Source organism: Ursus maritimus, unplaced genomic scaffold (genome assembly GCF_017311325.1).
Source record: "Ursus maritimus isolate PB19 unplaced genomic scaffold, ASM1731132v1 scaffold_14, whole genome shotgun sequence".
Classification (NCBI taxonomy): domain Eukaryota; kingdom Metazoa; phylum Chordata; class Mammalia; order Carnivora; family Ursidae; genus Ursus; species Ursus maritimus.
Window position 1 is genome coordinate 39,287,656 of NW_024423786.1, and position 22,578 is coordinate 39,310,233.

Consider the following 22,578-nt stretch of genomic DNA (forward strand, 5'->3'; position numbering starts at 1 on the left):
GTCCCACTGCCACTGTCCATCTGCAGGTCAGTTCCACCCGCAGGCACGACCAAAACAACTGGTGAGGACTTGATGTGTGACCTTGCACAAGGCAGTCAACTCTTCACGTAAAAACCCTGCCCACGAGGGCAGAAACACGCCACGTGGGCCAAGGAAAGCCACCCTGTGGGGTGAGCACAGAGTGTGACAGGCAGACTGCAAGCGGGACCACCCCAGGCCCAGCCTAGGTGAAGGTCCTCAGGTTCACAGGGCTCTGCTGGACCACGGCCCCTCGAGAGGGAGACTCTGCTCCCAACCAAATGCCCCTTCCTCTTGGAAGCCCCATGGGCAGCCCCTAGTCTGTGCCCCCGCCTTGACTCAAGTATCCAAGGTCTGGCCCCAGCAGATGGCAATGAAGGGGGAGAAGGACAGGGTGCTGGAACCAGGCTCAGAGAGCTGGTTCAGGGTCCTCACTCTGCGTCAGCTGCCAGCAGCCTGGGGGGATACTGTGACCCAGCAGAGCATTCGGGCCCAGAGGGCACACGTGGGACTGGGGAACAAGGGGGAGTAGGCCTAGGGTGTCCCTGGATGGAAAGGAAGCCGGGAAATGGAAACCCCAGGGGGCAGAGGTGGGGCCCAGCATGAGTGCAGGAGAGAGGCCGGGAGAAGGGAGAAGAATCCTAGAGGACCCAAGAGCAGGGGGCCATGGCCCCCCAGGTCACCCAACCTGGCCACTCACTCTGGAGGCTGGGCAAGTTGGCATCCTCGGGTTTGGTTTTCAGCAGGTGCGGCAGCCGTGTGTAGCGGTACCCGAACCCACAGCCCTGTGACGGGGGTCCATGGGGGTCAGTGGTGGGGAGGGCAGCCCTCCCCTCCAGCCCACCACAGCCACCTCCCCTCCAGCCGGGCTCACCCTCCAGAGCCGCACCAGGATCCAGTTGGTCTGGGCCCAGGGCCGCTGCTCATAGGGAGCCAGGAGGCTCCTCACCATGGCGACACGCCTGAGAGGGCAAGCGGTGGTGGGCGAGGGGTGAGGCCGGGTGCAGCGCCATGAAGGGCAGAGCGCGCGCCTCCCCGCCCTGACCCGCACTCACTGCTCCTCAGGGATCCGCTCCACGGCCCGCAGGGAGTGTGGGTAGCACACGTAGCTGGCCAGGGCCTGCATCAGTGAGTCACGGATGTCTGTTGGGACAGGCCGCGCCTCAGCAGGTGGCTGGCGTGAGCGCCGGCCCCCATGCATTCTGGGCAGAGAGCAGCCGGCCAGAGGCGCCATCCCAACCCCGCATCCCGAGCCCTCTGCAGAGCTCCTCACCGGTGCCCACGATGCGTGTGTCAGCAAAGTGTTTGGCAAGGATGGCGGCCAGGCGGGTCAGGGTCTCTTCATAGCCTGCAGGATGGGGCAGTAGGAGAGCTTGGCTGGCAGTGGGGGCTCCAGGGGCAGGCACATCCCCTGGCAGGGTGAGTGGGCTTGGGTGGCGGGCTCCCGAGCGGACTCCGAGAGCCAGTCTGGGCCCAAGCTGTCGTCTAAGGTCTTTGGGCATGGCATCCGCTGACCGTGAGAGGCTGTCGCACAGACTCACTGTGGGGGGAGGACGGTCCTGCAAGACTAGGCTCAAGCCCAGCTCAGCACACACTTGATGGCTAAGGAGTCAAAGCCCCTTGGGCACCCACAGCTCGGCCTCTGAGAACAAGACCTGCACCTAGGCCTGGGGCGGGGCAGGGGACAGGCCGGGGGCCTGACAGCCTGCAGCCCGATCCAGACATAAAGCACCAAGCCCAGCCTGACACGGTCTGCGAGAAGCCCAGGCTCCTTCACATGGCCTCCAGCCCTCTGCTGTGATCTGCAAACACCGGCCACATCCCAAGCCAGTGCCAGGGTGCCCGGTGAGGCCAGCTGGCTCCCAGACCACAGCGGCGCCAAGAAGGAAGTGAAAGCCCGAGGGGCCCCCACCCCGGCACTCCATTTGGTCTCTTTCCTTCCCCACACCAGGGAGGAGCCGGTGGCTCTGGGGCTAGGGTACCGGGCAGGGCTCTCCACCGGGTGGGGCTCTTGCAAATCCTTGTCTACTACGGACCGGGGAGAACAGGAGTTGCCCCCTCCTCCCTCCAGATGTGTGCTGCTGGGCTAGAAGGGCTCGGCATGGGGCTGCCAGGGCTCACACCAGAGGCCCCCTTGGCGGCCCCCTCCGGGCCTGAACAGCCAGGTCACCTGGGAGCTCCTCCATGCTGTGCACGGGGCCAAAGTAATTCTTGAGGGCGCTGTAGCTGTTGATGGCCACGCTCACGTAGAACTCGGGCATGAAGGCGAAGAGCGAGCCCGTGCGGTCGCCGTGCTCGATGGTCCGCAGGCAGACGCGCAGCAACCAGTACAGGTCGAGCATCTTCTCCTGCAGGAGGCACAAGGGGTGCTGCTGGGCTGTTTGTGGAAAGGGCCACAGTGGGCATGGCCCGGTCCGGGGCCCAGGAAACGCCTCCGTGTTCCCAAGAAGGAGCAGCGGCTCAGGCAGGGCAGTCGCGTGCTTGGCAGGCAACAGGGTGCGCCCTGAGCCCGGAGAGGGCAACACCCAGCCAAGACCAGAATTCTGGCTTGCAGGTTTTAATGGTACGGGTTTTAGGGGCGCCTGGGTGGTTCTCAGTTATGTGTCCAACTCTTGCTTTCAGCTCAGGTAATGATCTCAGGGTCTTGAGATCGAGCCCCAAGTCACGCTCTGGGCTGGGCATCTTTCCCTCTCCCTCTGCCCCTCCCCCTGCCTCTCTCCCCCTGCCTCTAAATAAATAAATAAAAGAACAAAAGAAAGAAAGGTAGGTACAGGTTTTAAGTGAGAAGGTGCCACGTGACCAGAAGTCTGGGTTGGGACGCTGCCCCGTGCAAAAGGAGCCACAGGGGCAAGTGGGGACAGGGCAGGGAAAAAGCACAGCCTCATCTAGGCCCAAGACAGCAGACAAAGGACTGGATGGCCAGGAATGGGGACGCACCGATGGGCTGTCAGGGCAAGAGACTGGTTGCACCAAGCATGGGGCCCACATTTCTGGGGGTGATGGGACCTTCATAGAGGCCGGCCGTACTGGAGGAGCCCAGGCCCAGTCCAAGGCAGAGGGGATATGGCAGCATGAGGTGCCTAAAAATGCTCCCAAAGAGGTGGTGGGAAGGTAGGAGGCAGAGTGACTACTGGTGGAACAGAGACCATAGAAAGCAAACAACCTGCCAAAGGCTCTGTTCCCCACATGGTCTGTGCCCTGGAGGGGTCACCGGCCAGGCCCCAGCCCAGACCCAGAGCACCCACATGGCTGGGAGCTGGAGCATCTGGACTTGACCTCAGCTCTGGTGTGCCCTCAACCTAAGGACCCAAGGAGAAGATATAAGCAGGGGGCAGTGCGTGGGCCTGAGCCAGGAGGCCTGCTGGGAGCCTACTGTCACAGAAGGCCAGAGAAGACCAAGTCTGAGGAGGGGACGGCACCAATGCACACAAAGGACCACTGTAATGGGGGTGGGGATGTTTCTGCAAGGGGCGGGGGGGCTGAGCAAGACTATTTCAGAGAAGTGGAGGAGCCTGTGCTGGGCCAAGAGTAAAGGGAAAATGAGGAAGCTACGACACACAGAAGGAAGGAGGGAGTGGTTGCTGTAAGCAGATGCAGAGTCAGGGAAAGGCACCACAGGTTTTTCTCTTTACTAATGGGAGAAAGTGAATGAGGCGGCAGGAGTGTGAGCCTGAAGATGGAGAAGCAAGCAAGCAGTTCAACATAATAAGGGCTCTGTCATGAAAAGCCCACAACGAACATCACACTCAATAGCGAAAAACTAAAAGCGTTTTCTCTCCGATCAGGAACAAGACAAGGATGCCCACTTTGGCTACTTCTACTCAACACAGCACTGGAAGCCCTGGCCAGAACAATCCGGCAACAAAAAGAAATAAAAGGCATCCAGATTAGAAAGGAAGGAGTACAAATTATCTCTTTTCACAGATGACATGATCTTACATGTAGAAAACCCTCAAGAATCCACACCCATACACACACACACACACACACACACACACACAACCCATTAGAATAAATGAATTCAGGGTATGAAATCAATACACAAAAGTCAGTTGTGGTGTTTTTTGTGTGTTTTTTTTTAAGATTTATTAATTTGAGAAAGAACGTGCACAGGGGAGAGAGAATCTGAAGCAGGCTCCATGCCCTGCATGGAGACGACTCCCAGGCTCAATCTCACAACCCTGAGATCACAACCTGAGCCAAAACCAAGAGTTGGATGCTTAACCAACTGCCACCAGCCAGATGCCCCGTCAGCTGTGTTTCTACACAGCAGCAACGAACGATCCAAACAGGAAATCAAGAAAATAAGTCACTTACATTAGCATCAAAAAGAGTAAAATCAAGGTATAAATCTAACCAAGAAGGTGAAAGACTTGTACACTGAAAACTAACGTGTTGCTGAAAAAAATTTTAAAAACGAATGAAAAGACATCCCATGTTCATGGATTGGAAGACTTAATATTGGTTTTTTGTTTTGTTTTGTTTTGTTTAAAGATTTTATTTATTTATTTGACAGAGAGACAGCCAGCGAGAGAGGGAACATAGGCAGGGGAGTGGGAGAGGAAGAAGCAGGCTCCCAGCAGAGGAGCCTGATGTGGGGCTCGATCCCAGGACTTGGATCACGCCCTGAGCCAAAGGCAGACGCTTAACGACTGAGCCACTCAGGCACCCCTGGAAGACTTAATATTGTTAAGATAACAATACCATCCAAAGCAAACTAGAGATTTAATGCAATTCCTATCAAAATCCCAATGGCTTTTTTTGCAGAAATAGAAAAATCTACCCTAAAATTCATATGGAGCCTCAAGGGACCCAACTAGCCAAAACAATCTTGAAATAAAACAAAGTTGGAGATCTCCTACTTCCGATTTCAAAACTTACTGCAAAGCTACAATAATCAAGACAATGTGGTACTGGCATAAAAAATGACTTACGACCAATGGAATAGCATGGAGAGTTCAGAAACAAACCCTCACACATACGATCCGAGGGTTTTTGACAAGGATGCCAAGACTGTTCAATGGAGAAAGGACAGTCATTTCAATAAATGGTCCTAAGAGAACTGGATCTCCACATGCAAAAGAAAGAAGGGGGACCACTGCCTCACATCTTTTACAAAAATCAACTCAAAATGGATCAAAGACCCAGACTTAGAAACTAAAGCTACAAAACTTTTCGAAGAAAACACGCAGGGAGGACTTCATGACCTCGGATTTAACACTGACTTTTGCGCAGTGACAACCAAAGCACAGGCAAAAGAGAAAGAACAGGTAAGTTGGACTTCATCAGAATGAAAACTGCGACAAAGTCACCATCTACAGAATGACAAGCCACAAAATAGGAGAAAATATGTGTAAGTCACAGTCTGATAAGGAGCCAATAGCCAATATATAAAAATAATTCCTATTAATCAACAAATAGGCAAATGCACTTAAACAGACATTTCTCCAAATATCTACAAATGGCCAATAAACACATGAAAAGGTGCTCAAATTAACTAATCAATAGAGAAATGCAAATCAAAACCACAACGAGACACCACTTCACACTGATTAGATAAACTACAATCAAAAAAAGAAATATATACACACATACACACACACACACACACACACACGCACACAGAAGGAGTGTGTGTAACAAGGGTTGGCAAGGATGGGAAGAAACTGGAACCCTTGTGCCCTGCTGGTAGGAATATAAGATGGTACAGTCACTGTACGGCAGTTCCTCAAAAAATTTAAAAATAGAATTACCACGTCATCCAGCAATTCTGTCCCTGGGTACATCCCCAAAAGAACTGAAAACGGAATCTTGAAAAGATTTTTGTATACACCATGAACACGGCAGCACCGTTCAGAGTAGCCCAAAGGTGGAAACAAACCAAACGTCCACTGATGGATGAGTGGACAAAGGCAATGGGGTATATACACACACAATGGAATATAACTCAGCCTTAAAAGGAAGGAAATCCTGCCACCTGCCACAGAGAGACGTGAGGACGTTATGCTCAGTGAAATAAACCAGGGACAAAGCAGGATACTGTACGATTCCACTTACAGGAGGTCCCCAGAGCGGTCGGATTCATTGAGACAGAAAGAATGGTGGGTGTCGGGGACCGAGGTGAGGAGGGAATGCAGAGGTGGGGGGTAAGTTTCAGTTTGGGAAGATGAAGGGTTCTGGAGACTGGCCGCACGACAATGTGAACACACTTAACATAACTGAACGGTACAACGATTAAGGTGGTAAGCAATATAGTCTAGGTCTTCTTCCACAACTTAAAAAAATGGTTAAGAGAACAAATTTTAGGTATACTTTATCATTATTCATTTTTTTTAAAGATTTTTTTAAATTTATTTATTCGACAGAGATAGAGACAGCCAGCGAGAGAGGGAACACAAGCAGGGGGAGTGGGAGAGGAAGAAGCAGGCTCATAGCAGAGGAGCCCGATGTGGGGCTCGATCCCAGAACGCCGGGATCACGCCCTGAGCCGAAGGCAGACGCTTAACCGCTGTGCCACCCAGGCGCCCCTATCATTATTCATTTTTTTAAAGGTTTTATTTACTTGAGAGAGAGCGCAAGAGATAGAATGCAAGAGACAGACAGCACAAGCAGGGAGGAGGGGGAGAAGGAGAAGCAGACTCCCCGCTGAGCAGGGAGCCCATTTATCATAATTTAAAAGAAAGGAAAAGAAGCTACAGGGATGGTAGGGCAAGGTTCCTAAGAAGATGGTGTGGGTGGGGTGGCAAGACTGCCTAGGCCAGCAGACAGCCATGAAATCCCCTTCAGGGGAGGAGAGGGAGCTCCCAGACCATGATCACCTCCGTGGGGCTGGAGTCAAGGCGCTCTGAGGCAAGAGAGAAAGGAGGCGTAGCAGGTGGAGGTGGTCTGGGTTGGGAAGGAGGGCGGGAAGAAGCAAGTGGGGATGGTGGGTAGATTTGCGGACAAGGGCCTTGATCACCCAGTTAGGGGGGAAGGGCACGCCTAAGAAGGCAGACAGATGCCCTGACACAGGCACTCACTAGCTGGCGAGAGATGCCAGGACAGCAAGCCTGGAGGGTTCGGGGCCTGGGGGTCAAGGCAGGGTCACAGGGAGAGTGCACCATCTTTCTGTTTACCGCTCAAGGCCGACGGCCCTGGGAGGGCAGACACTTGTCCTTCTGGGTCAGGACTGAGTGTCCCTAGCGTCAGGATGCCGCTGACATACTCCAGTCTCTGGACACATATTACGGAATCAATGCACGAGCAAATGACAAAGTAGGAAACAAGGCTGTAGCCTCAAAGGAGGGAGGGGAGTCTGAGGGAAGCAGGTGCAGACTGAGGGCGTGTGGGGCTCCAGGAGAGCACCCCTTCACCCCAGAGAGAAGGAAGGGGCAGGGAAGAAGGGGAGACAGGCTCTGTTCCCCCAAGGGAGGATGTGTGAGGGGAACTGGGGTGCCTACAACGGCATCTACTCAAGCCCATGGGGCAGGAGAGGTTCAGGGGGTGTGGCATGGCGCAGGGGGAGGGTGATGAGGAGCAGGGAGGAGGCAGGTGTGTGCCAGAGGCCCAGGAGGGCAGGGAGCACAGAGGAGCCGGCACAACCTGGCCGGCTCTGGGACTAGGCAGTGAGCTTGGGGAGGGCAGCAGCCACTGGCCAAGGCCGCGCCCGCTCACCTGGGAGTAGACAGTGGCATGGACCCAGGCAAGACGGCGGCTCAGGTGGTCCAGCTTTTCGGAGAAAACCTTCTGACTCTTGGTCAACTCTGCAAGGATGTCCTTCCTCTGCCACCCAAGGGAAAAGGAGAACAGTCAGGCCATGGCCCCACCCCCACCCCCACCCTGCCTGCCCCAGGCAGCCGGATAGGGACCCCACTGGTGCCCAGAGCAGGCAAAGGGGTGGGCAGACCCAGTTCTACTCTTCAATTCCTCTTCCGCCTCTCACCCCCCTGGCAAGCCTGAGCAGGACCTTGGTCCTGCACAGAACACGGAAGTGAGATGCAGCTGAGGCTCCGTGAGCCCCTGGCCAGGACACCCCAAGGACCAGAGCTCCAGGAGCTGCTCTCGCCCTGGCCAAGCCTGGGCTTTGCATTCAGCTGGGGGCAGGGGCTGCCGGGCAAGCCCAGCCCAGGCTTGCTCAGCCCCACTCCCCAGGCCCGGAGAGCTCTGGCTGAGGGGCTCCGGGGGAGTGGGGGAGGCAGGTCCCGCTTCCTGCTGACTCTGCAAGTGGCCGAGGAAGCACTCGGGGTCGAATTCATAATTGATGAGGAGAGCGGGTGTGCGTCAGCACTTAGAGGGCAGGGGCGGGGGCACCTTGGCACAGACTGCAGCTGGTGATGGGGCTCAGGCCACGCCGCGCCCTCATGGCAGCCCCGCTCTCCCTGACGTGGCATAGTCGCGGGAAAAACCGCCGGGGCAGCCCCCCAGAAGCAAGGGCAGGGCAGTCTGGATCTCCTCTGCGGCCTGCCCCGGGAATCCTGAGCCAGCCAGCCACCTCTCTGTTAACAACCCTCTCTCCCCCAAACCCACCTGCCCGTCCAGGCCTTACCCGCTTGGGGCACCGGCGGAGCTTGTCCTCTGTGTCCCTCAGAGCCATCGCATACTCGTTGACATCGTCAGACACACCCACCATCTAGAGTATGGGACACCGCATTTCCGGCGTGAGCCCTGGGCACCTCACTCGGCTTTCTCCGTGCTGAGCCTGGCCCTCCGCCCTGCCAGTCTTTGGCCGCGCACAGCCCCCTCCCACAAAACAGGTCAGGCCCCCATGCTCCCGGCAGCAGCCAGTCTCGCCGTGGCACACGTCCCCGTGGGGTCACACACACACGCGCGCGCGCAGGCTTCGGAAAGCGCGGGAGTGCAGGACACGCTCGCGGGCCACCTTGCCCAGCTGCTGGTGCACGCTGAGACTGTACATCATGACGGCGCCATCCAGGACTTCCAGCAGGGAGTTCTCGGTGAGGGGCTGCTCCGGCTCCTCGGGAGGCCGCCCCAGCAGCAGGCCCTCGTTCCAGTGGCTGCCCTCGACTAGGAAGCGGGGGAAGGGCAGGGTCAGGGCCGCAGGCCCTTCCAGCTCTCTCCTAGGTCTGTGGTGCCAGGGTGGGCCTCACAGGAGAAGGGAGCCCCTTCCCCCACCCTGGGCTCAAGGAGGGCCCTGCAGGGAGAACGCGGGGGTGGGGGAAGGGCAAGGGCCTGCCGCTCAGGCCTATTTCTGCAGCATTGATTTCCTCCCCTCGGAGTGCACTTCCCATGTCCTTGAGCTACTGCCAGGCCACAGGGCCAGGAGGGAATGGGGGTGCAGCCTGGCTCTGCCCCGGGTGGGGAACCGTGCATGACAGATGCCACGCTTGGCCCTGCCCGGCACCTACTGTCTTCACGAGTCCTCTGTTCGGCGCTCAGTGTGCGGACCTTCACTTTCTCCGAGGTGCTCAGAGGCCGCCGTGGGGTCATCAGGCTCACAGCCGCTGTGCTGAGGAAGCGGTTAGCTCGGCCCAGGGTTGGAGAACTGAGCCAGCTGGGCCGAGGCAGGGGCAGCACGCCCCCCATGGCCAGAGCCTGCGTGGGGCGCTGTGGAGGAGACAGGAGGCCAGACGCCACTCAGCTCTCCGGGGCCCGGGGCCCATGTAGGGCCCCGAGGATTTGTGGATTTGTGGGGCTGGGAAATGGCAGGAAGGCATGTGCCTCTACCTACAAGAGACCTGCTTGGTGAGAAGCTCCTTGCCCGCACAGAGAGGGAGGTGGCCCTGCGTGACACCCCTGCCCTTATGATAGAGGGACAGCCCGATACCAAGGCCCCTGACTGCCCCTACCGCGGCACCTGGGCCGCAGCCGGGGCCGGCTCCTCGTCCTCGTCCAGGTCATCCATGGTGGCCGCCTGGAGCTCCAGCGGGTCGATCAGGATGTTGGCCTTGGAAGCAAGGTCATCTGGGAGGAATGGCAGGAGGCTCTCAGGCCAGCAGAGGGCTGAGCGGTCACAGTGCAACGGCCCAGGGTAGGCTGGGCTCGCACCACTGCACCTCTGCCTGTGCGCTCTGCTTACTCCGCCCCAGCCTGCGCTGCGCCCCGAGGTCCTTTGTCTCATGGGGCCTTGACAGCAGGAGACACTCCCCATCACACCTGTGTCAGTGCCTCCACTTCCGGCACCTGCATGCTCTCCGGGGCCCCACTTCTCCGCCCCATTGCTTCCTTCTCGACGAGCACAAGATTCAGGGCTGTCTAGGCCGCGGCCTGTCCCACCGTGCACGCAGGCCTCACCACGGGCTCGCCCGCTCCCACCTCTACATCGACAGCCGACTGCGGCACCTCTGCCTCCAGCCCAGGCTGTGGTCCCCACACATACCGGACTCGTCACCTCGGCCGCCTCCTGCAGCCCCCTTCCTGAGGCAGCCCCACCCCCACAGCCTCCGACAGGAAGCCTGGGGTCATCCTTCGCTCCTGCCCTTCACCTCCACCTTCCCTCTACCTCCTCACTTGGCCCAGGCACCCCGTTCTCACACGCAGACCCTGGACTTCGCTCCCTTGCCTCAAGACCTTCCAAAGCGGCCCCAGCCCCTGGGATGAGCCCACACCTGCTCTGTGGCTCACAGGGCCCTTACCCTCCACCCGTGCGACCCTCCGCCTCATTTCCCATCGCTCCCTGCCTGATAGCGTCCTCTCCGGCACACGCACAGCCTTCTACCCCCGGGCATGCCGGGCTGCTGCTGCATTCCCTGCCTTTGCGTGCTCCGTGCTCGCAGCCGCTTTGGCTCGTCCTCCAAAGCTGCTCAGGCAGTGCTTATGAACGTTCCCCTCCCACCCGCGACCTCACTGAGATCCCATGGTCACTCCTCATCCAGCAAACATGCCCCTATGTCATTGACATTACGGGACTCCCAGACATCCCCTGGGGTGGCTGCTCAGAGGGAAGGGATGGCTGGACCCAAGACTTGAGGCTGGCATCTCTCTGCGGAGCAGGTCGAGATACTTGGGCGCCCTCTGGTGGGCAAAGGATATCACAGCACTCACGGCAGAGCTGGCTGAGACACTGCCAACGCGCCCCCGCCCCCCCCCCCCGACACCCCCTGCCAAGCCCAGCTCGTCCTGCGCACTACCCGCTGCCCACAGCCCCGCAGGCACCTTTGAGGGTCTTCCGAAGGTGTGAGAGGAGGCCTCCCAGGCGCTGAAGGTCAAAGTAGTCTACCTTGCCATTATAGAAGATCTGGGGTGGGATGTAGGCCTCTGCAAGGAGGGGTTGGGGGGGGACGGGAGGGCCGTCAGTGAGTTAGGCAGGAAGACCTCCCCCCTCCACCACTTCAGGTCAGTGCCAGCGACGGCATGAGTTGGGATGAAGGGGGCATTCTGGCTGCGGTCACATTCGGAGAGGGCTCTGACCAGCCCTGCGGATATCCCACAGTCCAGAGCAGGCATGGCTCCCACTGACCCTGAGGACCCTGACCCACACAAACATAGCCCCCAGCACCTCAGAGCCTGCCCATGGTGTTCTCTACAAAGGACTGCAGATGACCGGATGGGCTGGGACCAAGGAGAGGAGCCCGGAGCGGGCAGGAACTTGTGGGGACAGAGGGAACGTGGGCTTGGCCCTCCTCCAGTGTGGGGCTCCTGCTGCCCTCTGGAAAAGCCAGCCAATAGGAGGCGAGGACTCAATGGCTGGAAGCCTGGGGAAGCTCCATCCCCACCCCACCGCCAGCTCCACACTCCACGCCAACCTCAGGGGCAGCCCTGCCCAGCCTCTCCAATGAGGCCTGCCCTACTCACCCTCACTGAAGGAGGCACGAGGGTTCGAGGCCTTGTATTCATCCCAATAGTAGCGCAGGGCAGAGATCAGCCGGTGCAAGAAGCAGACCATGTACTCAGGGGGGCAGAGCACGGGCATGTTCTGTGCACACAGGTCACAGGACACGCGTTTGCGCCAGGCCTCAGGGCTGCCCCAGGACCCTGAGCGGAGCACGGAGAGCAGGGCAGCAGAGGGGGAGGAAGACGAGGCAGGGACACAGCAGGCTGAGAGGTACCAGAAGGCTGCGGACCCGGCAACACAGCCAGGGGTCCACAGTGGGCTGGCCTAGTGGATACTTACCCCCCGGCCACTGGCATTCTCCTGTAGAAACTTCCGGAACTTGGTCAGGAAGATGTACCTAGAAGCTTCACCCTTTGAGGAAAGGAAAAATGAGGCTGTGAGGAGCCAGAGTGGACCGGCTCAGTGCTGTGCCTTAGCCAGGGCCCTGCCATGGAACTTGAGCCAGTGCCTGCCCCCTAGGCCTAGGGGCCCAGGACCGGCACCTGTGCCTGCCAAGGACCCACGCGGGGGTCTGGGAGTCACTCACCCCGTTGTCATCTTTATTGTTCAGCAGTAGCTTCAGGATCTGGACCTGTAGTTCTTCCACCACTGTGGGGGGGGGCACACGACACTGAGCCCCCCTTGGCCAGGGCCTCGCCCTCAGGCCCCCAGGGAGGGGAAGGGAGGGGACGGCAGGTCTGGGTTGGGGCTCCACCCCCAGGGTTGCACAAGCCCAATCCAGACATGGCCGCTACCGAGGGCCCCCCAGTACATACACACACAAACCCTCCACCCCCTACCCAGTGCCCCAGGCAGGGGGCTGACCTTCGATACGCTTCTTGAGCCTTTGGCAGCCCCGTTCGTAGGCACGTCTCCGCACGCGCTCCTCCGCGGTCTCGTCCTTCACATCCTTACTGTCTTTGCCCTGGGCAGGGGTGGGGGACGGAAGACAGCAAGGCTCACCCGGGACTTAACCGGGCCGGCTTCAGACAGGAGACCCCTGCCCCCACCCCACAGACCAGGCCGGGGAAGGGGCCTCATGTGCTCAGTGCCAGGCGGCTCAGACAGCCTGGGCCAGCCCCCACTGTGACCCTGTCCGCCCGGCCCAGTGGGCCCACCTCCCTGCTGGAGCGGCGCGGCCACCAGGTGGTGGGAATGAGCTCCTGGAGGCCAGCCTCCTCCACCCGCAAGGGGCTCTTGATGTAGAAGAAGACAACAGACCGGAGCACGTCGAAGCTGGTGGTCGTTAAGGCAGAGCTCTGCTCGCCAAAGGGTGCGCCATACACCCTCAGGAGTTCTCTCTGGGAAGCCCTCCCCAAACCTGCCTATTTCCTGATGTGCCCACCAGCTTCTCCCACCCTTCGGGGTACCATCGCTGCTATGAGCCTGTCTCCCCTGACTGTGAGCCCTGATGAAGAGCCGTGGGTGTCGAACCCACTCAGCCCAACTGCCAGCAAACAGACGAAAAAGGCTTGTCATGGGAGCTCAAGACTGGGGGACAGGCTGGAGAGAGAGCCTGGTGGTCTCTCCCTCTCCCAGCTGTGTCTGCCTCCTGGAGGCTGAAGACCCCAGACAGAGAAGACAGCTACCAGCCCAGGCTTCTCCGCCAGGGCCCTCCCTCCGGTGACCCGGTCCTCAACACTGCTGGGAAGCAGGGAGGGCAGAGTCTTACAAGATCCTGTAGGAACCCCCTGCCGTGGGACTTGGATAAGGAGCAGTGCTTTGGCTGCAGAGGTCAGGCCCTGGTGGCGCCCCCACACTTCCATGTGGCACCAACGTCTGCAGCCATCTGGAAAGCCCTGCTCAGGCTGGCCAGCCGGCTGGGGCCCTCTGTTCTACCGTCACTGCTCCGCAAAGTGCTGGGAAGGCTGGGTCCTAGAATAAGGACTCACGCTTTGGGTGGCTCTGGTCCCGAGCCTCCCTGGGGACCCCTGGCCAAAGGTACACTGCCCTCCCTGGCCTCTACCGACCCCAGATGACACCACACGTCTGGCCTGCCTGGCGGCAAGGGGAGGATACAGGACGTTGCTGAGCAGAAACTTGCGGGACTTCTCATGCCTCAGGATGGCGATGGTGAGCCGCAGATAGTGGGTCTGTGGGGAGGGGCTGCTCAGAGTGGGCGGCTAAGGCCCAGGGGGCTCAGGGCAGGGGCACGAGCTCCCACCTGTAGGCCCAGGTCCGGGACGATGGGTGAGAAGCGGTAAAGCCGCAGCAGGGACATCATCAGCTGCTTGAGGCAGTCCTGCACCTCGTAGTCCTGGGGGAGAGACGCCGCGCTGCTTGCCTGCCCGGCGGAGGCCGGGCACTGGGACAGCCGTCCGTGGGTCCTCCCCCAAACCCTCCCCGCGCCTCCCCCGCTGGAGCCGGACCCCCTGGCCCGAGGCTGGAAGTCAGGAGCCTCACCTCCATGAAGAGCCACAGGAGGTCGAGGACCTGCCGCACCACGGACTGAGCCTGGGTGGGTGTGCCCGCCTCCACGACGCCGCGCAGGAAGCTCACGAGCACAGCCTCCACCAGGTACACCTTGCGCTGCACCACGGGCGGGCACGGGTGAGGCGGGGCCCTCTGCCCCTCAGGGCACCCCTGCCCTGGCACGTGGCCGAGGCCACGGCACAGACAGACTCTTGGGCTCGCTTGAGCGACCCCGAGACAGAGATGAGCCCTCCCGGGGTCTGAGTGAGACGCAAGAAGGGCGACCGCTCCAGAGCTCCTCAGCGCTTCCGCACGCAGTTCCCTTAGCCTGTGACGTCACTCCCCCCTCAAGCTTCTCAGACCTCCCCCGACGCCCCCAGCTGGAAGCCTCTCTTCCTTCCCTGTGACATCCTTGAGGTCCGAGGGCTCTGGTCACAGGGAGCCCCGGCCAGGGGACGGTGCTGAACGTCCGCACCTCAGCTTCCCAGCCCCTAGCACAGGCACCCCTACCGCAGCCGGCCTCAGCTCCCCCCGGACGCCCCCTCACCAGCAGCGGTGCGAAGCGATGGAAGATGTGGGCCAGCGTGAGGAGGACGGTGGGCTGGCCTTGCAACTGCCACTCGGAGCTGTCCTTCTCCACCAGCCGGCCTTCCTGTGTCGGGGAGAGGACGGTGAGGGGCAGGAGGCCAAGGAAGGCCCCCAGCTCGCCCGGCCCAGACCCCGGCTCACCACAGGGTCCAGCTCCACGCTGAGCACTGCCCGGAAGCATCCCAGCAACTTCTGTGCCCGCACCAGGTCAGCGCGCGGCGGGTCCTGCAGGGGCCGGTAGCCCGCCACTGGGTAGGTGGCACAGAGTTAAGCCGGCAACACCTGGTCTGTGGCTCAGACGCCCCCACCCCTCTCCACTGAGACCCCTGAGGAGGGGCCTGGGCTCCGGGGCTGCGCTGGGAAGTCAGCGTGCCTGGCGTGCAGCAGAGCGCTCCCTCGGTCTCGGCAGGACGCAGCTTCTCCTGCCGCTCCCTGTTCTTCTCTGTTCCACACCGGCGACAATGGTACCCACCTCCCGAGGCTGCCGCCAGAACTGGGCTCCTCGGCGCCCACCTAAGCTGTGCCCTCATCTCTCCTCACAGCAGCCATGGCCCACTACCCACCAGCCCACAGAACTCCCGGGGCAGGGAGCCCCTCAGCCCTGCTTGGAGAGCTTCCACGTGGTCCACAGACTTCTTCCCAAAAGGATATCGCAAGGGACGACTGCCAAAGTTGAAGGCCACGGACTCCTTGAAGGAGAGGCTGATAGCTGGGAAGTAGGCCATGCCCAGGCCCCTGGACAAGTTCTCGAAAGCGGTGCCCAGTGACACGCCATTCCTGGAGCAGAAGGGAAGGCCTGTGAGCCAGTGCTGAGAATGAGGGAGCCAAAACGAGCCAGGGAGCGGCCTGTTGCGGCCATCCACCCTCAGGCTACCATATCGGCCTGGCCCCCTTACGGGGACTGGGAAACTGAGGGCAGCTGAGGGAGGCCCCCGAGGCCAGGCCTGTGGGTGAAGGCAGGAGACTCACAGGCTGAAGGACAGGGTGCCATCGTCTAGGTCGATGAGGCAGCTCACGATGTCCCCCGCTGCCCACGCCTGCCAGGGGAGGACGCCTTACAGACGCACAGAAGCCCAGCGGCCTGCCCACTCTGCCCCACGGCTGTGTCCCCACCACCGCCCAGGGGAGGCGACCGTAAGTACAGAGGACCTGAGTCCCAGCCCACCCCTTTCCCCCCACCCCGTGCCCTATAATCTCTCCTGCTGCCCAGTGACCCCACCAAGCTGTGAGGATGGACACGGGCAGGTGGGCTGCAGGGCTCTCGGCCCTCACCTTGCCGTAATTCGTCGTGGTCACATTCCACTTGCGCACCCGGTTGCCATCATAGGCGTAGGAGTTGTGTGTATCTCCAACCCCCTCCTAAGGAGGAAGCATCCGTAAGGCCCAGGGGAGGTGGGCAGGAGCAGGGCCAGAGCCCAACGGCCATCAGCCTGGGCCCACAGAGCTCTAGAGAGAGGGGAGGATGCTCTGAGACGAGGAGTGGTGTCCTGGGCTGGGTGGCCCCAGGACGGGGTGGGGCGCCTTCTGCCTCCAGAGGGCTGTCTGGGTCACGGTCCTGAGCAGACGTCGCGCGGTCCGGAGGGCTGCCCGAGCCCCGGCATGGCCTGCAGGAGCAGCAGGTGGCCCTGTTCCCCCTCCTCCGCCCCCCGCACGCACCTCCTGATTGAAGCGGCAGCTGATGGTGCACCAGCCAATCTGCATGAGCCCCTGGGAGGAGATGAGCACCTCGTAGAGCCACTTCCCTGGAATAAGCCACGTCAGGCCTGGCAGGTGAGCCAAGACTGCCTCCTGCCTCGGACCCGGGCCACAGCAGAGCGCGGTCTCACCTTTGTACACGCACGTGGTAGAGCGGATAGTACCGAAGTTGCTGTGTCCGATCACCTGGGGGAAGGGTAGGGATGGTGAGCCTCTGCTCCGGCACGCAGGCCGCCTCCCCAAGGGGGAAGGGCCCCATCCCCAACTCAGCTGGTGGTGGTGCCTGCCTGTCCTGGCCAACACCGCACTGAGCCTGGACAGGGTGGGAGGGCCTAGGCCTGTGTCAGGAGGGGTTCTAGGTCAGGAGCATGATGGGAGGGGCTCATGGCTGTGCTGGGAAGAGCTTGGGGCCAGAGTCCCATCAGGAAGGTTTCAGGGCTGTGTCAGGAGGGCTTGGGGGCTGAGAACTCAATGAGCCCATGAGGAGGGGGTCGTGGCTACAGCTCCATAAAGAAAAGGTAGAGAGACCAAGGCCCCATCAGGAGGAGCTTGGGGCTGTCAGGAGGGGCTTGGACCTGGGGCCCCTCGCGTTGCCCTCACTCACCCCCAGGAGGTCATCGTCCACCAGAAGAAGCCCCTCGAAGCCACCCGTGTGGTCCAGGACCACAGTGGATGGGCCAAGCCGGCCTTCAGCCTGTCCTGAAAGGGAGAGGTAGATGTGGAGTTGGGCAGGGCACAGGGCCTGACAGAATGCACCGAAGGCACGCCCAGGACCCCCAGAGCCCAGCCTGGCTCCCCCAATCCCATACCAGAAACTGCCACATACCCTGACTCTCCTCATCCTCATCTTCCACATGTAACAGCTGGTCCAGATGCTCTGGCAGGTTCTGGAAGTTCAGGGGTTTCCTGAGGAGAGCGAGAGGCTGCGAGGGGCCCAAAAGTCCTTGAAACCAGCCAGGTGACACTAAACCCCTCCCCTGCTCCCATTCCTCTGAGCTTCAGACAGTGGCTGCCCAGACTCCACTAAAAGCACTGTGTCTAGTCCTAGATTCTGACATGCTGGGGGCCAGAAGGCTGGATTAGCCACTAAACTAAAAAGTACTAGTCCACTGTGGTACACCTTGGGACTTAAAAAAGGAAAAAAAAAAAAGCCGTCCCTCAGCCTTAATTCCCTCACCTGTAAAAAGGGAACAAGAGCTTTATGTCAGAGAGGCTGTGATGATTCCAAAGCATGTGTGCTCTCTGCACAGCCCATAACCCGCCCACCCTCAAAGGGGGCTCTGTTGATTTGGCTGGAAGAGAAAGGCCGCGAGAAGTACTGACCCCCAAGGTGGCCTGTACCAATGACAGCTAGGCCGGCCCTTGACCCCAGGCCTGAGGTCCCGGCCAGGGAAGTCAGTGTCAAACGAGACAGGCCTTGGGAAGATGAAGGGCTGAGCCCTCCGAGCTGCTAGCTGGCTCCGTCCTGTGTCCACCTGTACAGGAGCAGAGCACATGGCCTGCCTAGCTGCCATCTGCCCTAACCAGAGGCGCTGGGGAAATCTGAGTGGCCCCCTTATCCTCCCAGCACACATGCTCAGAGAGAAAGGCCTCTGACTGATGCCGGCCAGCTCTGTCCTGACACAGCTGCTAAGAATAGCAGGGAACGGGGTGGCAGTAACTAGCAGGGCTCGAGGAGAACAGAGACCCACAGACTGCTGGCACCTGCTCTGCCGCCTCCCAGCTCCCTCCCCACTCTCTGGCCTAGACGGTAGGCTCTGGAAGGGGACAGAGATGGGCCAAAGCACCCGCCCTCTGGCAAGGTAGCGTCAACCCAGCCTCAGGAACCACGTGCTCCCCTGCCGTGAGCTACTACTGAGCTGCGGGAGGTAGAGACCCACAAAGCCTCCTCCCCATTCCTGCTAAACCCCAAGCCAAGGCCAGGTGGTGGCCATGCCATGGGGTGCCCCACCAGTGGCACGGAGAGTTTCAGCCAACCCCATCTCTGAGGACCCCCAAAGGCCCAGGGATAAAGGCTTCCAACACAGCGGTGCTTATGGGCCCCCCACTTGGCAGGGCTGCTCTGCTTTCGTGCCTGCTCTCAAGAGCAGTTGGGGGAAGCTGGCCTGAGACTCAGCACTGCCCTTTGGCCAGCCCAGCCCTTGTCTGCTCTTTCTGGATGGCCTAGGTCCTGGCCCAGGGCTCTGCATCCACGCAAGCGCTGAGTGATGGCCCTGCCACCTGCTCTCCCTCCTGGCAGCCACAGAGCCAGCCGCAGCACATCCATTTCTGATACCACATGAGGGAGAGATCAGATGGCCTTGGGAACACACCAGGACTGGGGTTGGCATGGAGGTGGGCAGTGGCACTCCACAAGTGGGAATCCTATGGCCACCTCAGCCACTTAAATGGAACAGGCGACTGCACTGTCCTTTATGCCTGCCCAAAGACCGTGGAAGACAGAACAGCCCAGCTGGCAAGGGGGCTGAGATAGGGATATCCATGCCTCGTGGCAGGAAGGCAGAATCCATGTGACCCTTTAAAGAAGGAACTTAGCAATAGTCCTAAAAGTGATTACAGTTCAAATGCTCCAGCCACATGACTCCAAGCCTCGGCACCCTCACAGCACTGTTTACAAAAGCAGAAGCCCCTCCAATCCAGGGGGCACTGCTAAAGGCTACAGCAGACCCCTGGCCCTAAAAGATGCCCACCAAGATTAATTTGGAATACAGAAATAAAAAACCACCCAGGGGACAGCACTTAATGGCAAAGATAGGCTCTAAACTCTGGTATACTTTTGGAGTTGAGAGACCTGGCCACTAGCTTGACGGCAGTGACAGTCTCACAGGTTATCTGGAGTAACAGCTAGTGTATTTCACCCTTTAAATGCAAGATGGTTTATTGCAGGTCACTTATTCCTCAATAAAACTGGGTGGGTTTTTAGGGGTTTTTTTGTTTTGTTTTATAAAAGAACTGAAGGTGGGGGCGCCTGGGTGGCTCAGTCAGTTAAGTGTCTGACTCTTGGTTTCGGCTCAGGTCACGATCTCAGGGTCGTGAGATCAAGCCCTGCATTGGGCTTCACGCTCAGCGTGGGGTCAGCTTGAGATTCTCTCCCTCTCTCTCTCCCCCATTGCCCCTCCCTCCCTCTCATGGGCTCGCTCACCCATGAGCTCTCTCTTTCTCTAAAATAAAAAAAAAAGTCTTCAAAAAAAAGAATTGGAGCTGACAGAATTTTTTAAAAATGTCTATATAGCATAATCCAAACCACACACATCACAACATAAGGGAAATAGAAAGAAATCATACTCGAGCGGTCGTGTCAGAATAATAAGGTAACAGATTTTTTTTTCATTTTCTTCTAAGTTTCTGCTCAAGTGCACTTGTAACTTTGACATGGACTAAACTTAAATGCACTCAACTTGCAGGGGAAAGGGGCGGTAGGGTCTGCACTTTATGGGTTCAGGCGGAGGCTAGAGAGGACCGGGGTGGGACTGAGGTGCAGCAGGTGCACACACGGACCAGATGCTGACTGTGGAGTAGGGGTGAGCTGCTATCCTAAGGACTGAATGTGCACCTAACCTCCACAACACCCTCGGAAGGAAGGTAATAACACGGCCAGAGCAGAGGAAGAAGCAGAGTCCAGAATGCAGACTCTGGCCAGAGGTCTCACAGCCAGGAGTGGCTGAGTGAGAACAGAACCCAAGCCAGCCCACCCAGAGCCTCTGGTCTGGTCCTTCAGAGCGAGGAGCTCCCCACAGGGCCGTACCTGCTGGCGGCTGCGGCAGGCGTGTGCTCAGGAGAGGAGAAGATGCGGTGCAGGTAGTCATTCAGTAGTTTCTCGTGCACAATGCCTGTGCCACAGGGCAGAGGGAGAGAAGGGTCACATGGTCAGTGCTGCTCCCAGATCGTGCTGGCCCTCAAGGCTCCTGGTCCCAGGCCAGCCACAGGGTCAGAAGAGCAGTCACGTTGGGTGTACCGCTCCAGGGCTGCTAATGAAAAGCTGGCTCACAGGTACAAATGGAGCAGCAAGGCCTGAAGCTCATGAGACCTGGGACTTCACTGCCTTTGTCTCTTCCTTCCCCTTCCCTCAACACAAGGAGCCTCCTCCCAGCCCTGCCAGCCCTTACCTGTGACCCTGGACTTCTCAGCGTCTGAGGTCAGCCTATAGCTCTTGTGGGAGAAAGACATGCTGGATCCCTTGGAGGCCATCCTTCATCTCTTGTGGGCAGCCAGCGGTCCTGAGGGGCTGAGGCAGAGGCAGAGCCTGTCTATCTGAAGCCAGCTGAAGGCCCCCATAATGACCTCAGTTCCTGGGGGCAAGAAGGTGTGGGAGCAGGGGAGGGGAGGTGCATGCACACTCACACACAGACCAACTCCCAGGCACGGGAAAGCAGGGGCCTCCCAGTTTCCTACACAGGAAGGGTGGATAGGGTCTGGACCCCACCACGTTCCAGCGCTCAGCACAGGGCCCGACAGAGAGTAGCTGTCACATACAGGTTTGCTGCACCAAACTAAATGTCTCAACCCCAGAAAGATCAGACCCAAGTGTCCAAAGTGAGGTGGCCTAGAGACAGAGAGACCCTGTTTCCTTCTCAGTTGTAAGCCACACTGGGTCTAGCTCATAACCAGTGGAAAGAACCATATACCACCTTCCCCCAAGTGTGGCCCATCATCCAAGGGCTTGGTGCCATCTCCAGCTATAAGTCCTGCTGACACCCATGGCCAGGATCTTCCCTTCTCTTGTCCAAAGGCCTGCTAGTTTTCTTCTTCCCACTCGCACACACAGCTTTTCATCCCATCAGAGCACCACCCTCGCCCAGTCCTCATTGCAGACCCTGCTGCTCTTCCCACTGCTGTCCACCCCACACATGTCACGGTGTTGCTGCAGCTGCTTCAGAAAATGCACTAAGTCGCTGGTGACTGCCTCAGTGATCTGGAGCTGTGCTGTCCAACACAGTAGCCGTTAGCCACATATGGCTATTTACAATTGAATTAAAACTTAAAACTTAAAAATTCAACTTCTCATATTAGCCCCATTCCAAGAATTCAGTAGCCACATACGGTTAGCAGTTACTGTACTGAACACTGAAAATATAGAACACTTCCATCATCACAGAAAGTTCTATTAACGCTAGTCTGGAGCCTGGCCTTCTGGCACTGCCTTAGACTGCACTCCCATCTCTGCAGCCCAGGTCCTTATCTCACCTCACACAGGTCCTCTGTTCCCACCACACACCCTTGCCCATTCACAGTCCGCACCACGCCTGCCCCTCGGGAAGGTGACTGTCCCGCCTTGCCGCCTACGACGGGCCCTCCGCGGGCGTCCAAGACCGCTGCCCCTCTCACACCAGAGTAGGTGCGGGGCAGATTAGACCCGGTCACTCATTTAAGCAAACCTTCCAGACATCCACTCCGGATGTCAGGTGCTGAGCACCCAAGTAATAGGCAGACTTGAAGTCGCTCAAGGATTCCCTGCTAGCCCCGCCGAGGGATCCGGGCTCGGAACGGAACCGACCCCATCTCGGAGCCCAAGGACGCAGAGAGCAGCGCATGTCTCCCCCAGGTCGCCCCCGCCCGGCCCCAAGCTCCGGAGGATCCTCCAGGCCAGCTCCAGCCCGGAGTCTCGCATCACAGGCTGCACCCCTGAGCGGCGCGCACCCTCACACTGAGCCGGCTGCGGCCGGGAGGGGAGCCGCAGGGACCCGCCCCACTCGGAGCCCAGCCGCCCCTCACTCACCCCCAGCCTCGGCCGCGGCGCCCCGGCTCACAACATCCGCCCAGCCTCTCGTCTACGGCGCCCGTCCAGGGCCAAACCGCGCGCTTGCCGCGCACGCGCACCGGCCCGCGCCCGGCGTCCGCGCGAGGGAGCCCCCTCGCGGTCTCCAGCGGGGTGGTTCCTGGCCTCGGCCTCGATCGACAGCCCAACCGCCTCCGACCCCCGCCTGCGCAGGAGAAGCTCCTAGGCCAGCTGGGTCTGAACGCTGCGTCCTCACTAGGAGCCCCAGGCCGCTTACCTCAACTCCTACCCGTACTTGGAGGCCTGGCCCAGAGGTTCCTAGAACATTTGAAGGCTACCGACGAGGGTCCCTGCTACCTGTTACACCCCCCCCCCCCCCCCCCCCCCCCCCCCCCCCCCC

General features: G+C 59.5%; 1 protein-coding gene across 4 annotated transcripts in view; it reads right to left on the minus strand.

Moving 5' to 3' along the window:
* RNF123 (ring finger protein 123) overlaps positions 1-22,578 on the minus strand; it is a 32,682-nt gene that overhangs the window by 10,012 nt on the left and 92 nt on the right. Inside the window, exons 1-31 of one of the 4 annotated variants that reach the window (XM_040628799.1) lie at positions 22,179-22,312; positions 20,569-20,687; positions 20,208-20,292; positions 17,289-17,368; positions 17,067-17,161; positions 16,594-16,648; positions 16,424-16,509; positions 16,040-16,126; positions 15,737-15,804; positions 15,419-15,544; positions 14,909-15,023; positions 14,727-14,831; positions 14,171-14,296; positions 13,932-14,024; positions 13,787-13,860; positions 12,886-13,003; positions 12,593-12,692; positions 12,315-12,376; positions 12,068-12,139; positions 11,749-11,869; positions 11,110-11,211; positions 9,812-9,918; positions 9,363-9,561; positions 8,876-9,021; positions 8,543-8,626; positions 7,672-7,779; positions 2,189-2,366; positions 1,292-1,366; positions 1,074-1,161; positions 893-980; positions 719-803 (exon numbers count right to left, since the gene is read on the minus strand). In XM_040628799.1, coding sequence (XP_040484733.1) covers positions 719-803; positions 893-980; positions 1,074-1,161; positions 1,292-1,366; positions 2,189-2,366; positions 7,672-7,779; positions 8,543-8,626; positions 8,876-9,021; positions 9,363-9,561; positions 9,812-9,918; positions 11,110-11,211; positions 11,749-11,869; positions 12,068-12,139; positions 12,315-12,376; positions 12,593-12,692; positions 12,886-13,003; positions 13,787-13,860; positions 13,932-14,024; positions 14,171-14,296; positions 14,727-14,831; positions 14,909-15,023; positions 15,419-15,544; positions 15,737-15,804; positions 16,040-16,126; positions 16,424-16,509; positions 16,594-16,648; positions 17,067-17,161; positions 17,289-17,368; positions 20,208-20,292; positions 20,569-20,650 — 3,010 coding nt within the window. In that variant the 5' untranslated portion in view covers positions 20,651-20,687; positions 22,179-22,312. Of the gene's footprint in view, positions 1-718; positions 804-892; positions 981-1,073; positions 1,162-1,291; positions 1,367-2,188; positions 2,367-7,671; positions 7,780-8,542; positions 8,627-8,875; positions 9,022-9,362; positions 9,562-9,803; positions 9,919-11,109; positions 11,212-11,748; positions 11,870-12,067; positions 12,140-12,314; positions 12,377-12,592; positions 12,693-12,885; positions 13,004-13,786; positions 13,861-13,931; positions 14,025-14,170; positions 14,297-14,726; positions 14,832-14,908; positions 15,024-15,418; positions 15,545-15,736; positions 15,805-16,039; positions 16,127-16,423; positions 16,510-16,593; positions 16,649-17,066; positions 17,162-17,288; positions 17,369-20,207; positions 20,293-20,568; positions 20,688-22,178; positions 22,313-22,578 lie in introns of those variants that run through there. The other 3 variants (XM_040628801.1, XM_040628800.1, XM_040628802.1) reach the window with 3 other exon arrangements.